This window comes from Mustela nivalis, assembly GCF_964662115.1.
Source record: "Mustela nivalis genome assembly, chromosome: 1".
NCBI lineage: Eukaryota > Metazoa > Chordata > Mammalia > Carnivora > Mustelidae > Mustela > Mustela nivalis.
Window position 1 is genome coordinate 115,659,268 of NC_139020.1, and position 13,342 is coordinate 115,672,609.

Genomic DNA, 13,342 nt, shown 5'->3' on the forward strand with positions numbered 1-13,342 from the left:
AAATACAGAGAACAATCCTGTGGTGGTCAGAGGAGAGGCAGATAGGGGTGTGGGTAAAGAAGGGAAAAAAAAGAACACACCTCCAGTTACAAATAAATAACTCATTGGAACGAAGAAAGCAAGAGGAAGGAAGGAAGGGAAAAAAAAAAAGAAGAAGAAAAGAAAAAAGAAAGAATGCATAGCTCCTTTCTGCTAGTTCCCTCCCCTCCTGGAAAGGCTCTCTGCCCCACCCCGGCTGGGAGAAGGAGTTCCTCATTCCAGCAGCCAGTGGCTTAATCCACAGACTGAAGCATGCCAGGTGCCTTTCTCATGCCCATCACAGACTTCTCACCATTTCCTTTCTCTTGCTATCATTTAAACCAACAACTCATCTCCAGCCCAGTTGCCTATGATGGGATCTAACCAGGAACCCACTGGCAGGGAAGCCCCGTTGAATACTTCCCTGAGTTTGCTGGATTTTGTCTGGTCCATCTTCCTCTATGTCTGGGGGGATTTCCAAACCTGAGCACAGGACTACTGACCCTGGGGCCATAATAATCAAATCCTGAAAGTTTCTAGACCTTTTTGTTCTTCCCAGCCAAATTCAGCTCTCACCCTGAATGAGCATCAGAAGCTGATTTCATTAACTTAACGAACATATATGGAGCACCCCCTATTTGCCAGCCACTATTCTAGGCATTTAGAATATGTCACGGAGTAAAACAGATCCCTGACCTCATGAAACCAACTTCCTAGTGGAAAGAGATGGCAAACAATAAACACAATAAATAAGTGAACTACGTAGGAATGAATACTATGGGAAAAAGAAGAATCAGGTATTGGGGAGGCAGGAGGGAAGTGCAGTTTGCTGTGTTAAATAGCAAGATCTAAGATCTAAGATCTAAGTGAGATCTAAGTGATGATCTGAAATGGGTGAGACCGTTAGCCAGGTGGATACCTCAGAAAGAGCATTCCAAGCAGTGGGAGCCCAGGGAAAGGTCCAGAGGCCTAAGGCAGGATCAGGTCCAAGGAGCATCAAAGGGCCTTGGACTGGAGCCACGCTAGGGGGCAAAGTGGGGGTGAAGGGGGACAGAGTGATGGGGAGGGTAGATGAAAAAGGGCCTTGTCAGCCTTAGGGTTGATACTCTGAGTCAGATGGGAACCACCCCTGGGAAGTTTTTTAGTAGAGGAGTGATGGGATCTCAGTTTAGAAGGATCACTCTGGCAGCTGGGCTAAGAATGGGATGCTTTTTCCCTAGTCCAGGCAAGAGATGAGGGTGGCCCTAAGAGGACATGGTGGCAGTTGGTCAGATTCTGGATATATTTTGAGAATACTGTCCACATGGTTTCCTGCCAGACTGATGTGGGATGTCAAAGAAACAGAAGTCAAGAATAAGTACAAACTTTTCAGGGTGCCTGGGTGGTTCAGTCGGTTAAGTGTCTGATTCTTGATCTCAGCTCAGGTCTTGAGCTCAGGGTTGTGAGTTCAAGCCCCACACTGGGTGAGGAGCCTACTTTAAAAAAAGAAAGAAAGAGAGGGAGAAAGAAAAGAGAAAAAAGTACAAACTTTTCAGCTTGAACAACTGGAAGAATAGAGCTGTCAGTACCTTTTGGGTCTGGCTTTTTCATCAAAGTATTTAGAACCCCTCCCCCCACAATGAAACCAATGCATATTGTAGGGATGAATCTGTTTCAGGACAAGTGTTATCAAGTCAAGTCCTAAGCACCAGTCTGCCAAGAGTCTGATAAAAGAGTCAACTTGGCCAAATATCCTTGAAATATAAGGTTGTAAACCTGCTCGACCACTGAATTATAGGCCACAGCTAGGTTGTTCTGGATTTGTAGGGAGAAAAAGACTTTTGCTCCTCCAACTTGGGTCCAGTGATTGAGGACCCACCAAATAATTGAGAACAGGCAGATGAACAGGAGAAAAGACCAAGTTTATTGACATGGGCCCCAGGAAGTTGCTCAGTATTGAGTAACTCACTGAATAACTAGAGATCAAGATTTGTATATCAAATGTAATGAAGGAGTAGGAGTGAAAGAGGTGGGGGAGGGGTTTAGGGCTTCCCTAGGAAGTTATAGAAAGTTCTATTGGGCAGTCTGTCTCCATGGCAGCTGAATGGGCTAGGAAATCACTCAGAGGAAGATTAATGGCAGCTGTATTTTTGGAAAGTTTTGCTTTAGTCAGTTAAGAAGCTCAGATAACATTTCTTTTTACATCTTCTGAAGCTCCAATGTTTTGACTTTATATATCTTTATATCAACTCTGGGGGTCCAAATGTGTTCCTACAAGTTCAAAACATGGAGTATGCATAGAGTGTTTAGATGAGATCCTGTCAGGCAGATTTACCACAGAAAGGGGAATGAGAATCATCTAAATTTGCAAGGACCTTAGAACGGGCCCACCACCCTAACCCCTATTCCTTGGACTATCATACAGGAAACTCCAGGGGGCCCTCTGACCACTTGTTCATTCATCTCTTTATTCGGGAATAACCCACATGGTGTAAACTACATCAATCCTACAATTTAATGCACTTTTACATATGAATACACTCGGGAGGTATCCACCACTCAGACAGAGATAGAAGATATTTTCAGCATCTCAATAGGTCCCTTCCAGTCAATATCTTCCCGGCAAATCATTCTTAACCTCTATCACCATGGATTAGTTCTGCCTATTTTTGAACTTCATACAAATGGAGTTATGAATACACACTCTTTTGTGTCTGTCTTCTTGTTCTTAACATTATGCCTGTGAAACTCAGCTGTGTTGTTTTGTGTAATAATAGTCCATTCTTGTTTGTTGTTAGATAGTATTCCATTGTATAAAGTATACCACAATTTATTTATTCACTTTCTACTGATGGACATTTGGATTGTTTCCAGTTTTTCACTATTCTTTTTTTTTTTTTTTTTAAGATTTTATTTATTTATTTGAGAGAGAGAGAGTATGAGGAGGGGGGGGAGGGTAAAGGGAGAAGCAGACTAGTGGTTGAGCAGGGATCCCAAAGTGGCGCTTGATCCCAGGACCTCAGGATCATGACCTGAGCCAAAGGCAGATGCTTAACAGACTGAGTCACCCAGGTGCCCCAGTTTTCCACTATTCTGAAGAAAGCTGCTGTGAACAGTCTTGCATATGTTTTGGGTATACATACCTAGGAGTGGAATTGCTGAGTCATTGGGCATACATGTGTTTAGATTTTGTGTATCGTATCCAACAGTTTTCCAAATCAATTGTGCCAGCTTCCACTATACCAGTGACATGTGAGAGTTCCAGTTGCCCCATACTCTCCTCAACACCTTGTAATTTTAGAAATTGTACAAGGACAAGAAATTGTCCTTATAATTTTAGAAATTCTTATGAATGTGGATGAATGTGGAATATGAGTTTAATTTTAAGCTGCATCACTAGCTCAGCTTGTAATGCAAGGCCTCTGTTATCACAGGGCTTTTCCCAGATGATAGGCTGCTGCCAGGGAATTGACTTTCACAGGGAAGGTGTCTAGAAGACACAGGGAGGGAGAATGGAGGGCCAGATAGAAATGAAATATGCATGCACATATGCACACACACACGTGCGCGCGCACACACACACACACAACTAGAGCGAAATCTGTGCCAGGGTTAGAATATCTCAGAAACTGTCTCTTCAATTTGGATAAACTTAAATATGGGCACTCTAGCTGGGATAAAGGGATGATATAGGAGCAACAAGAGGAGATGGAGTTTTTGAACCTTTGGAAGGAAAATAAGCACTGAGTGAAGAGAGGAGAAAGAGCCTACAAATCAGCATCTTTGGGCTCTCTATGAGACCCACTGGATGATCCCAACGCATTCCACAGAACCTCACCAGAAAAGCACTTCCTAATGAGGAAGAGAGAACCCAGGTTCTGGTTGTATGAGGTGCATTCTTCAAACAGGGCCCAGGGCTGTCCCTTCACCCAGGCTCCTCTGTCCCTGGGCAGGAGTAAAAATCTGTGGTTGGAAGAGCTGGAGCAATAAAGCCTGTGTCCCCAAAAGCCAGGGGGTGGAACACCCTTTGTTCACCATTCAAATCCCTTTGGCCTTGCTTCCTATTCCAGCCTCTGCTACAGTGACCAGCTTTCCCGAAGTGCCTTGCCACGTTCCATTTGCTCTCTCCCAGGTTTTCCCTGACGCTAAGTCTTGGTACGTTTCTGGGAGCTGCTCTGCTCTCACACACCAGCAAGAAAGAACCAAGAGAATTAGCACCCAGTGAAGCAACCTTATAAACCATGAGAATGGGAGGTGATGGATAGACGTTTCCTATTTCATCTCCAGGAAAGATGGTTCTCCAAAAACTTTTCATAAGGTTGTTTAGAAGTCCCCACAGGATCAAGCTGTCAGCCATGGCTGGGCTAACTGGATAATGCATCTTTGTGCTAGCTCTCCCTTATTCTCTGTGTCACTTCCCGTTTTCCTCACCCCTGCTCTTTGGAATTCTGTTCCCAAATAAATTATTCAGTTTCTGCTTTCAGACAAACTAAGCTAAAACAGAACCATTGGTGGATAACTGGGCTCTGACAGGGCATCCTTTGCCATAAGCATTTACTTAGAAACCAGTGTAAAGAATGAGCAGGGGCGCCTGGGTGGCTCAGTGGGTTAAGCCTCTGCCTTCGGCTCAGGTCAGGATCTCAGGGTCCTGGGATTGAGCCTCGCATCAGGCTCCCTGCTCAGAGGGGAGCCTGCTTCCCCTCTATCTCTGCCTGCCTCTCTGCCTACTTGTGACCTCTCTCTCTGTGTCAAATAAATAAATAAAATCTTTTAAAAAAAAATGAGCAAAAGCCTGGAGGGAGGCATGGACAAGGACAATGGGTCATTCCATTTAGTTGGAACATAGAATTGGGGAAGGGGACTAACAGGAGATAAAGCCAGAAATGTGCCTTGGGCCCCCCCTATGGAGCACTCTGCAGCCATATGTGGGAGGCTAGCCTTTGTTCTGGAGACAATGGGAAGCCAGTGACGGTTGGCAACTCCAGAGTTCTTCTCTGAGCAGTATGATGTGGGTAGAGACCAGTCAGGGGAGAACCCGGGGCAAGAGGACCAGTTAGGATGCTATGACCTTTGGCAGTGAGACTATAGAAGGAAAAGACATAAACTGTGTGTGAAGTAGAAGTAGAAAGACTTGGCCCCTTGCAGAAGGAGGCAGGGGCAGAGAGAATTAAAAGAAGATCCTGAGGCCTAGAGAGCAGGCAGCTGAAATGTAGGGATCTATTCATGGAACAGGAGGAGGACGAGGTCTGAGAGAAGGCGAAGGGCTCAGCAGACCCCAAAGCCCCTGGTGTCACATCACCCTCCTGGAGCTTTGAAATCCTCACACAAGGGAACTCCCGGGAGGCCAGTGCCAACCCACTGGAGGAAGCTCCCCTTGCTTCTCTTTTCACCCTGGGAAGACAAGTGGGTGTGCATGAGGCCACAGGGCACAGACCAGGCTATCTGGGGACTTAAAGGCAATGACACAGTGCCCGGGAAGGAATATTGAGGAAGGAGGCAGATATCACTTAGCCAAAGGAGTGCTAGTTTGTCATTTGCCACTTTCAAGAAATGTTTGCTATATTCATTGTAGCCACCACAAACAATGAATTCCATGAGCCAAATTTATGTTTTATACTCTGTAGGGCTGATTTAAATGTGTTTATGACAATTGCAGATTTCTGTTTTCCTCTGGGTGAGCCAATGTGGAAACATGCAGGATAGAAGCCAAGCACACTGTGTCCAGTGATGAGGCCCCAGCAGGCCTGGCGGTGGGAAAGTGGGGTGGGGGGGCTCGGGACAGGCTTCACAGGGGATATCAGACTCTCTTCTTGATTCCCTTCACGGAGATGGAGAGAGGCATCCCTGGAAAGTTGGTTCGGAGAAGCTGTTGGACCTAAGTGAGCAGGAAAAAAAAAAGACCTATACCCTCTTCAGCTTCTTTGCATGGACCCAAGTAACAGCTAATGTCTTGCTGTATATCGACCAAGGCCCTTTTGCAACAGCTCTACAAGGCAAGCTCCGGGACACAGATGAGGACAGGGTAGTGGGAAGGAGTTACTTCAGGTCACCCAGGTCCCAATTGGTGGAGACAGGGTTTGAACCTAGGTGTTTCTGGCTCTTGAGTTCATGCTCCTTCCACTGTACCATGCTGCCTTCCTTTCTGCCCAAGGCTCACAATATACTCCAGTGCTGGGGAGAAAGCTCTGGACAAGTCAGGGCTGAAGCCAGGGCACAGAAGAAAAACAGAGAATGAAGGGTGATTTAGAGACGATGCTGAGGGCCGCCAACCATAATCCGTAGGCCAAATCTGACTTACTACAGATTTTTTGGTTCAGATCACAAGTTAAGCATGTTTTTTACATTTTTAAGTGGTTGAAAAAAGTCAAAAGAATATTTCATGACACATGAAAATGATACGAAATTCAAGTGTCAGCGTCCATGGTCAGGAACCACGGCTCCTAGCCCGAAAACCATGGTTGCCATGGAGCTCTGCCCCAGCTCATGTCTCTTTTCTCATTTGGTAGTTGGTGCTTGTCTTTAGGGCCTGGAGACCAAGGAGGCAGGAGCAGGCTGTCACCACCCTTTCTGGGAGAACCTCTAGGACACTCACTATGCTCTGCATCCTGTCTAGATTGTGTCTTGCAGGGCGTGGGGGCTTCTCCATCCTCAGAACCATCTGCAGCGCCATCTTGGTAGTCTGAGAAGCTGAGAAACACAAGGTGAAAGCTCCTGTCCTCATTCCTGACTCCCACACCCCCTCCTGCTGCCTAACATCCTTAGCTCCTCTCTGTAGACTCCTGTGTTGCCTCAAAAGTCTACATGGGTCAGGTCAAGAGGCATCTATATGGCAAGAGATGGAAGGGCATTTAGGTAGAACCCAATCACCCCACTCTCCATCCTGATCCCCAACCACCAACAGCTTAACCTCTCCCTGTGGGGATCTGGTAAAGCAGCTAAGAGGGGAGCAGCGGGTGGTGAGGAAAAGGAGGGGAACAAAGGTGGGAGGAATGTGTGGGCACTTTTGATATGAAATGGACAAAATACAACGATCTTAGGATTGTCAAGGACCTCTTTGGTCTTGGCCCAAGGTACGCAGAGAGGGTTGCCTCGGCCCATCACAGCAGCCAGCTCCCCTGTGATGTGAGTTACCTGGGTTGCAGAGGGCATGGTGGTCTGGGCAGCAGTCTGATGCCACATGGCAGAAATCATCACAGTAGCAGCTTCCTCTCTTGCAGTGTTGGTCTGTTCCAAGGCAGCAGAGGGGCTGAGGTTGGGAGCAGCTGCCTACAGAAAAATGGACATTACAAAGAGACCAATGTAAGGGCACCCGGATGGCTCAGTCAGTTAGGTGCCTGACTCATGGTTTTAGCTCAGGTTATGATCTCAGGGTCGTGGGATCTCAGCTCGTGGGAGCTACTCACTGAGCAGGAAGTCTGCTTGAAGATTCTCTCTCCCCCTTGCCTCTGCCCCTCCACCTGCTCTCTTGCTCACTCTCACTCTCAAATAAATAAATAAACCTTTAAAAAAATAATTCAAAATGGATCACAGATCTGAACATAAGAGTTAAAACTACAAAAGTCTTAGGGACAAACATACATGTATGTCATCACGGCCTTGGACTAAGCAATTTCCCAGATATGACACCAAAAGCACAAGCAACAAAAGAAAAAATACACTAGACTTGATTGAAATTTTAAAGTTTTGTGCTTCTAAGGATAGTATCGAGAAGGTGAAAAGACAATCCATGGAATGAGAGAAAATATCTACAAGTCACACACGTGATATGAGAATTTTATCCAGAATATGTAAAGAACTCTTACAACTTGAAAAAAAAAGACAAATAATCCAATTTTAAATGGGCAAAGGATATATCCAAAGACAATACCAATGGCCAATAGGCACATGAAACTCATAACATTTGTTAGCAAGAATACGCAAATCAAAACCCCAGTGAGATACTGCTTCACACCTATTAAGAAACAAATGTTGGTGAGAATATGGAGAAATTGAACACCCCCTCACCCAACCCTGACACTGCTGGTGAAATTGAAGAATGGTGCAACCACTCTGAAAAACAGAGAAAAACAGTTCAGTAGTTCCTCAGAATGTTTAACATAGAGTGAAAACCATAAAATGCAGCAATCCCATTTCTGGATATATACTTAAGAGAATTGAAAATACATGTTCCCCTAAAAACCTGTACATGAATGTTCATAGGAATATTATTTGTAAGAACCCCAAAGTGGAAACAAATAAAATGTCCATCAACTGATGAATGGATGAAACAAACTATGGTCCACCTACATGATGGGACAGTATTCAGCCATACACAAGAATCAAGTACTGATACACACTACAACATGGAAGAAGTCAGTCACAAATGGCCACATATTGTATGACTCCATTGATGTGAAGTGTCTACAACAGGAAAGTCCATAGAGACAGGAAGTAGAATAATGGCTGCCCAGAGCCAGGCGGAATGGGGAACAGGGAGTGACTGCTGATGGGTACGGGGCCGTTTTGAGGAGTGAAGAAATGCTCTGAAATTAGACAATGGTGTTGTTTGCACGACTCTGAATACACTAAAACCGCTGAAGTGTACACCTTAAAAGGCTGAATTTTGTTACATTCATTATACCTCAGGAAAGCTGTTGTTAAAAAGAGAGCCACAGGAATGAGACTGAGCTGAGAGAAAGAAGAACAAGAGAGAAGAGAGAGACGAGAGGAGGAGGTTGGCAGGGGTGGGGCATCAAGGAAGAAAGAGAAGCAATAGAGAAAACAACAGAAGAAGTGTGACCAGAGGGACAGAGGAAAAACCCCACAGAGCTGGAGGAAGGTCTCCAGGGTCCCTATTCACAAAACAGTTTCATCAACCCTAATTCCATCCATTCTCTCAGATTGATCAATTCAATTACATCTGACCATTGCCTATCCATTACAAAGCGAGTGGTCTTATCTTCTTTAAGGGAAAGGGAAAGCAAGGCATTGGCAGGTAAGGACGTGACCCAGGTCATCTGCTGAGTCATCGGATCAGATGGGAATGAGCCCCAGGAGTTCTCAATGGACTCAAAGGACTCTCAATGCTGTTCTCCCCCTATTTTACCTTGACCTACCCAATCACCTCCTGTTAGGTTAGTACCTGTGTGGGGCTTTGTTTAGGGATAAACTTGCGGGCCTTCCAAAGTTGACAAGATCAACATGGAGCAGGACCCTGAGAGGATGGGGGGCTGGCTGTGGCCAACCCAGCCTGTTATGGAAACAGTCCCCAGCAGGTGTCTGGTGAAAGGGAAGCAGTGACCTGGGAGGTCAGACCTCTCAAGGTGATGGCAGGCTAGGCTGGGGTGGCAGCCTCCGAGAGTGGCCTGGCTTCTGCCTCTTGATGAGCTAGAAGCCTCCTGTAAATGATTAGTTCCCCTTTTCACATCCCCTCTTTCCGAGTGCCTGGTTCAGTGTCAGCAATATCAGGGGTGGTTCAAAGAGGGCTAGAGGTGGAAAAAAGCCCCAGGGACTTTCCAAACAAGAGTTGTAGTCCATTTGTGAGTCAGAAATCAACTTAGTGGTCATGACCAGCATTAATTTTAATGAGATGGAATGGATTGGAATGGAATGGAATGGAATAGAACAGAACAGATTAGAACAAAAGAGAAAATATCCACATACATTGTACATATAAGTTGTTTGAAGTTCTTTTTGAAAATTTTGTTAGTTTTTATATACATGTATGTATGTACTAAATCACCACATAAAATGTATTTATTAATGTAGATTGTGGCCACAGAAGTTTGAAAGCCAATGATCTAGAAATGGAAACTTTCCAAAGGTCACGCTTGGGTGGGTGACAGAGCTGGGGGTAGAACCAGGATTCCTGACTTCTTCCCGGCTTTTCCCACCACGCCAAGCTTTTCATTCAAAACGAACTTGCTAGCAGTCTCTGCCCATTTCTAAACACACCACACGCCACTGCTTTGGAGCCTGTGCTAAAGCTATTTCCTCTGCGTGAAACGCCCTTGCCTCCCATAGCCACTAAAAGAAAACATTCTTATCCTTCAAGGTCATGTTTAAATTCAGTCTTCCCTGGGTTGCTAAGGAACAAGCTCATTATTCTGAAAATGAGAAATGAAGAATTAAACATTTATCCAGCCTTTCCATACAAACCAAGGAGCTGACAAGGAAAAAAGCATTTATAGAACTCCAGCTAACAATTGCAAAAGGAGTGATAGAATTAGAAAGCCAACATGTGGCAACCCCTAATTAAAAAAAAAAAAAATGGATCTATGCAACAATTGTCAGTGTCGTTAAAGCCATTAGAGAAAGGTTGAGGGGGAAGATTTATAATGGACCTACACCAGATGCATCTGGCTGATCAAGTTGAATACAGGAAAATGGGACCACTAAGCTTTGTGTGTCTCCTTCAGGATGCAAGAGGAAGTACATAGCCCCATATATGGTGTGTTCTTGACTGAAGAAATGAACCTTAATTACCAGATTTCAGGAAATGCAGGGGACAGAGGCACATCCATATGGGATCAATCATATAAACCCACAACGTGGGACATTCTATAGGACAAATGACCTGGTTTCTTCAATTAAAAAACAGCATGAGAAAAAGAAAAAAGGGACAGAGAGATTTGAAGAGGCTTAAGAAATAGACCAGTTAAATGTAACCTTTGGGTCCTGATTGAATAAGCTGATTACAAGAAGGTCTTTTTGAGAATTGGAGAAATATTGGTATGAAGTGGGGTATCTGGGCGGCTCAGTGGGTTAAGAGGCTGCCTTCAGCTCAGGTCATGATCCTGGGGTCCCGCATCAGGCTCCCTGCTCAGTGGGTAGCCTGCTTCTCCCTTTCCCTCTGCCGTTCCCCCTGCTTGTGTTCATGCTCTCTCTCTCTCAAATAAATAAATAAAATCTTTTTAAAAATGGTAGTAAGTAATTACTTTATTTCAGTTTTCATATGGTATTGTGATTATATTTTTTAATATGGTGGATAAGAATTTGGTCAAAACATTGATAATTTTGAAACTAGCCAATAAGAACATTGGGTTCATTATACGATTCTCTCTCTTTTTGTTCTTATTTGAAAATTTCCATAATAAAAAATTTTTTTAAGAAATTTGATCTATTTCAAAAGACCTCCCTACATTCTCCCAGCTGGGTGGGGGGGGGATAGTTACATTTATTGGGATTAACTTATTCCTTTTACTCTTAAAACCTATTGATTCTAGCTTTTAACACAGCATTAATCCCTGTCTGGTATTACAGACTTCTTTCTGGAGGTGTGTATCTGCCTTCCCTACCAGCTCATCCAAGATAAGAAATGCATCACTATAGTGCTGATGTCAAATAATTTAAATTTAATTTAATTTAAAAACTCTGAATTGAACTTGGGCTCCCACAGTGTCCAAGGTCAGGACACAGTTATAGCTCGTAACCAGTGCTGACTGGTTCTATGACAACAATGACAGTATAGGAAGAGACCAAGTACCCATTCATTCATTCATTCATCCATTTTATTCTGTTGAGTGACTCTTAGCCAGATACCATGGTGGATCACAGACATATATTCTAGTGCCCTGCTCCATGAGACCCTGCAAAAGAAAACACTTCCCAGGATCTCAGTCTAGTGAACAGTGTCATCAAACTCTGAGTGACCAGATCACTGCCATGCTGTACAATTTGTGCTCTACTCCAGGTAAGAGGAGAGAGCCACAGGATGTGGTGGAGAGGCAGTAAGCCCATCAGGAAATGGCCTCCTATTGAGGAGGCAGAAGTGCAAGTGGCTCTGCGACCATCCTATTGGCTTCAGACCAAGAAGCTAGTGAAAGTGACAAGCTGTGGGGCCCAGACAGGAGTGGATGAAGATCCTAATAATTGAACCTGTGAAGAGCTCGTGCCCTTCCAGAGCAATGATCCTGAAACATCTCTGACAATGTCATAGAGAAGAGAGCAAGTGTACTGGCAAAGGGTGTGGCTAGGGGACACTGGGCAGCCTCTTCCTCCCTTCTGCAGTTCCCAGTGATCCTGCTCCAGCCCCAAACTTACAAATCCCACTCAGCAAAACTGAAGGGTCCCCAGAAGTCCTTTCCACAAAGCAATTTAATAACCTACCTGTTGTTACTATTTAGCATGCCCCTGAAGGCTCCCTTTCCCACAAAAAAAATTCCTACCAATGGCATTTAGTTTTCTCACTAGAGACCATATAATGACTGCAACTTTACCATCCCACCCCATTTCCAGGGATATTTTGGCCAAGCAAATAAGTTGGTGCCTGGCAGTTGCTTCTTGAGTCTGCCTATTTCTAGACATAGGCTTGTCACAACACCTTCCTGCCCATCTCCCCCACATTCTAGAGCCCTGTGTTGCCTCTGCTCATAGGAACCTCTTTTGGACACTCCTCTGGGCTCCCCAGCCAAAATAGACCTTCCCAAGCTAATCACCCAAGGACATCTTACACATATGAAGGTGGATGGATCCACAGAGAAGCCACATTAAGCCCAAGTAGGTGCTGAGTAAATGAATTATTTAATTAATGAATTAGTGAACATTAGTCCCCTAGGAGATGAATCATGCCAGGAACAAAAACTATTGAGTGAATGAATGAAAGAGACTAGAGGCCAGCTTCCTTTGCTCTCACCTGTCTCCTGGTTTGGGGCCACAGGGCTCAGCCACAGCAGGAGGAGGAGAATCAGACACATGGCCGCAGGCACTGAGGAGAGACAGAGTGTTCCAAGGACCAAGGCCTGGGCTTTTAATACTCACCCATCCCAGGAAGCTCATTTGGTGTCTGCATCCTGGGGAGGGGCCAGCTCACTGGGCAGCCACTCTGCCTGGGCAGCCACTGGCAGAAGGCAGGCCTGTGGCACCAAGACAGTGGCACAGGCGTCCCAGCTGCTCAGACTAGTTTGTACAAGCAGAGGTAACACAGGCAAGAAAAAAAATACATTCTTCCCATCTCCTGGGGCTTCCAGACCTGTGGGAGGAGAAGAATCAGAGAAAACAATGATATCGCTCTCAAGGATGTTGGTGATCATCTAATCTGAATCACATACCCTCTGTCCCCATTTTATAGATAAGGATACTGAGGCCCAGAGAAGGCAAGAAACACAAGTTCACACAGCTCAACTTTCTTAGAGTTGAGATAAGAATCTTGACCTCCTGGCTCCGGCCACAGTATTCTTCAACCAGACTATAGTGGTATTCAGAGATGCCCGCCTGGAAGAACCCATCGGCCAGGAAATTCAGCTGAACAGCCCTATTCCCCAGAGTTGGTATAAGCTGTCTACACCACAGAGCTACTAGAATGCTGACAGAACCAAAGGTTGGGGCTAAAGTTCTAAATTTAAGTGGTGCCCAGGAGGCTCAGTCA

The 13,342-nt window shown here is 45.0% G+C and overlaps 1 protein-coding gene across 2 annotated transcripts; it reads right to left on the reverse strand.

Annotated features, from left to right (window-relative positions):
- Positions 1 to 5,586: 5,586 nt before the first annotated feature.
- Positions 5,587 to 12,708, reverse strand: LOC309848732 (uncharacterized protein). Of its 2 annotated transcripts, XM_082700707.1 has the most exons (4): positions 12,611 to 12,708; positions 7,129 to 7,263; positions 6,590 to 6,684; positions 5,587 to 5,872 (listed from the first exon to the last, which is right to left on the reverse strand). In XM_082700707.1, the coding sequence occupies exons 1-4, from the start codon at positions 12,669 to 12,671 to the stop codon at positions 5,795 to 5,797; spliced, it is 369 nt and encodes a 122-aa protein (XP_082556833.1). In that variant the 5' UTR covers positions 12,672 to 12,708; the 3' UTR covers positions 5,587 to 5,794. The 2 variants fall into 2 exon arrangements, with proteins under 2 accessions (XP_082556833.1, XP_082556832.1); XM_082700706.1 differs by lacking the exon at positions 5,587 to 5,872 and having other exon boundaries at positions 5,881 to 6,684.
- Between the last annotated feature and the right edge of the window lie 634 nt (positions 12,709 to 13,342).